Consider the following 3213-nt stretch of genomic DNA (forward strand, 5'->3'; position numbering starts at 1 on the left):
AAAGTATCCTGGCCAATCATCCTTCGAACTGATGCCATTATAGAACTGTAATAAAAGTCATTATCTGTGAAATTACAGTAATTATTGCTGTTTACACTGATAAAAACTGTATTTGGACAGTTTACCAATGCTTATACACTGATAAACAACATTAATTCAACGTTTCGGTTGTGAAATCTTCCATAATTATACAGGATATCTGTAGAAAATCGGTAAAATAAACAGGAAAAACCCGTAAACAGACAGGGTTAGTAGGAGTGCTCTCTCATAACATTTTCTTAACCAATGAGTGCTGACAAAAACAGAACAAATCGTTGATATGAACAAACATCCAAGAATATTTTACATTGCCCATTATTTCAGATATTGTCTTTATTTTGCAGTTTTTTTGTGAAACATCGGACAGTTTCAGTTTCTTTACGTGTTCACAGCTGTAGTAATATAAAACTGCTGCTGCTTCAGTGTTTTACTGAAAGATCATTGATGTACGGCTACAGGACACTTGTGCTTGAATCTCTCTGCGGGGCGTTTGAGGTCTGACTGGCTGTCTGGTCCTTGGGGCTTTGTGTGGACTGACTGGACCGGACCATCAGGTGGGGGAGGCAGAACAAACAGCTTTAGGGCCCCGAGGGCCCCGGAGAGGGAGCCTAGAAAGTATTTTCTGTCTGCTGTAAACCAACTAGACCTGCTGGACCTCAACCTGCTCGTCTCAGACCTGTTTCCCCCTCCGGGGCATGTTTAGCATCCCAACCTGACTGACCACTCTCTCCCTGTGAGGGATAAAAGGAGGCCCCGTCCCAGCAGCTCCTCAGTCTCAGACCTGCAGCCATGACTTCCTCCTCCAGCCGCAGCAGCTACATGTCCTCCCCCATGAGGAGCTCCATGATGATGGGCCCCGCCATGTCCTCCTCCTCCCACCGGTTCAACGGCGTGGGAAGCGGCAGCGTGTATGGAGGAGCCGGAGGGGCTGGAGTTCGTGTCTCCAAGGCCTCCTCCGCCAACCTGTCCACCGGCATCGAGGATGCCGGCAAGGGCACCATGCAGAACCTCAACGACCGCCTGGCCTCCTACCTGGTCAAGGTGCGCTCCCTGGAGAAGGCCAACGGGGACCTGGAGCTGAAGATCAGACAGTTCCTGGAGAGCAAGGTGGCCCCGCAGGCTCACAACTCCTCTGGCTTTAATGTTGAGATCAAAGACATGCAGGACAAGGTGAGGACAGACTTTACCCCAAACTCAGCTGTTCAGAAACCAGGGTCACAGATAAAGTTACACATATTAATATCTGAAGACATTTGGGTGATTTAAACAAAAAATAAAAAGTGGAAAGTCCCTGAATGGTGGATTTGTTTTTCTCATGATAATTTTTCTACCTTTTTTTTTTTCCCAAAGGTTGAAAAAATATTACTTGTGAAAGGCATGTTTTTGATTTTGATTTAGTTTGCTTAAACTGTGGAGCTGCTGTTTCTTTTCTTTTATTACCACTTTGTAGTCCAGTTAAAAACAATTCACCTGTGAAAGCCCTGAAAGGCAAAACACAAATTAGAAAAAAAAAGTATTCCGTAGGGCTTCCGTAGATTTGACCCCATCTGGATAAAATAAGATGTTTCAATAAGGGACAAACATTACTTTGATATTTGTTACTTTTCCAATGAAAAGATGAAGAAATGTTGAGTTTGTAATATGAGAAAAACAGTAAATATGTGTTCAGGTTGCAGCTCAAAGAAAAGACAGTTCAAGTTGAACTGTTTGTTTTGGTTTTTATTATTAGTTATTTCAGCTATTTAAGTTTTTAAAGGAACAAGTTTAATAAACATCTGATATAGTTTCTAGTATAGTATTTTTTGTTTTATAACTTTTTATATGAAGTTTAATAATTTTGCTGTTGTTGGTTTTGTTTTTAAGTTTTTAACTTGAATCACTTTTTTAACAAAACATTTTTAACTAAATGGCCCCTGATCACCTCTGCGTATAAACTTTAACATTATCAGAGAATATAAAAGTCATTTATTTAGTTTCCTGTGAATTAACAGAATTTTAGGTTTGAAACAAAAAAAATTTACATTTAAATAAAAAAAAAATTCTCTTTATCAGAGATAATAAAAATATAAAACAACAATAAAAAACACGTTAATAATTTAAAGGTCATTAAATGTTTTTGGAGCCCCCAGTGGCCGCAGAGCTCCACTGATTCTCTCTCTTCCTTCCTTCTCAGATCTACGCCGCTACTCGTGGAAACGCCACCTTCTACCTCGCCATCGACAACGCCAAGCTGGCCACCGAGGACTTCAAAGTCAAGTGAGTAATAAAGTTATCTGATTACATTTGTAGTTTTTTACTTCAGCGTTCAGACGGGTTCCTGAACTCGTTCTGGTCTGCAGGTTTGAGAACGAGCTGGCAATGCGTCAGTCGGTAGAGGCCGACATCAACGGGCTGAAGAGGGTCCTGGAGGACCTGAATCTGAGCCGCAACGACCTGGAGATGCAGTTGGAGGGTCTGAGGGACGAGCTGATCCAGCTCAAGAGGAACCACGAGGAGGACCTGCTGGGTCTCAGGTCTAAGATTGGAGGTCAGGTGAATGTGGAGGTGGACGCCGCCCCTCAGGAGGACCTGGCCACTGTCATGGCTGGAATCAGAGAGCACTACGAGAACATCAGCCAGAAGAACCGCAAAGCCCTGGAGACCTGGTTCCACACAAAGGTGAGACCACAAAGTCCAGTTTTCTGCTCTGGACTGACTGCTGCCCCCTACTGGCCAAAACCAGCAAGTTTTACTTCAAAAGTTCATTAATTATTCCACATTTTTAAGTTCTAAAGATTAATTAAAGCGTTTAATGGAACTATTTTTATCATTTTATATATTTAGTAAAATGTTTTGTTTTTTAGTTGTATTTTAATACAATTTTGTCTTCTTTAATCATTTTTCCTCTCTTCTTTCATTTCTTTAGTTTTATAATTTTAGGTTTTTTTATATGAACAGGTTTTAATAGTTTTGCTGTTGTTGGTTTTGTTTTGTAGTTTGAGTTTTTCAGTTCTTTGGTCTTCAGTTCAGGGATGTCCACTTCTGTAGATAAAAACATCAGGGAACAAAAGCCATCAGCCAGAACTGCCGCTGAAGGACCTGTGTGTGTTAAAGTTGAGCGATCACTTTCTTTCACATTGGCGCTGTAAACTGATTTCTTCCAGGATGTTTGATGCTTGAATTTCCCTCGGGATA

At 41.2% G+C, this 3213-nt stretch overlaps 1 protein-coding gene across 1 annotated transcript in view; it reads left to right on the top strand.

The window, feature by feature from the left end:
* The first annotated feature begins 828 nt into the window (after positions 1 to 828).
* LOC118323274 (keratin, type I cytoskeletal 50 kDa-like) overlaps positions 829 to 3213 on the top strand; it is a 3615-nt gene continuing 1230 nt past the window's right edge. Inside the window, exons 1-3 of the mRNA XM_035655219.1 lie at positions 829 to 1209; positions 2213 to 2295; positions 2379 to 2697. Coding sequence (XP_035511112.1) covers positions 829 to 1209; positions 2213 to 2295; positions 2379 to 2697 — 783 coding nt within the window. The remainder of the gene's footprint in view (positions 1210 to 2212; positions 2296 to 2378; positions 2698 to 3213) is intronic.

This window comes from Morone saxatilis, unplaced genomic scaffold, assembly GCF_004916995.1.
Source record: "Morone saxatilis isolate NCDOM2014 unplaced genomic scaffold, NCSU_SB_2.0 Contig14, whole genome shotgun sequence".
NCBI classification, from domain to species: domain Eukaryota; kingdom Metazoa; phylum Chordata; class Actinopteri; family Moronidae; genus Morone; species Morone saxatilis.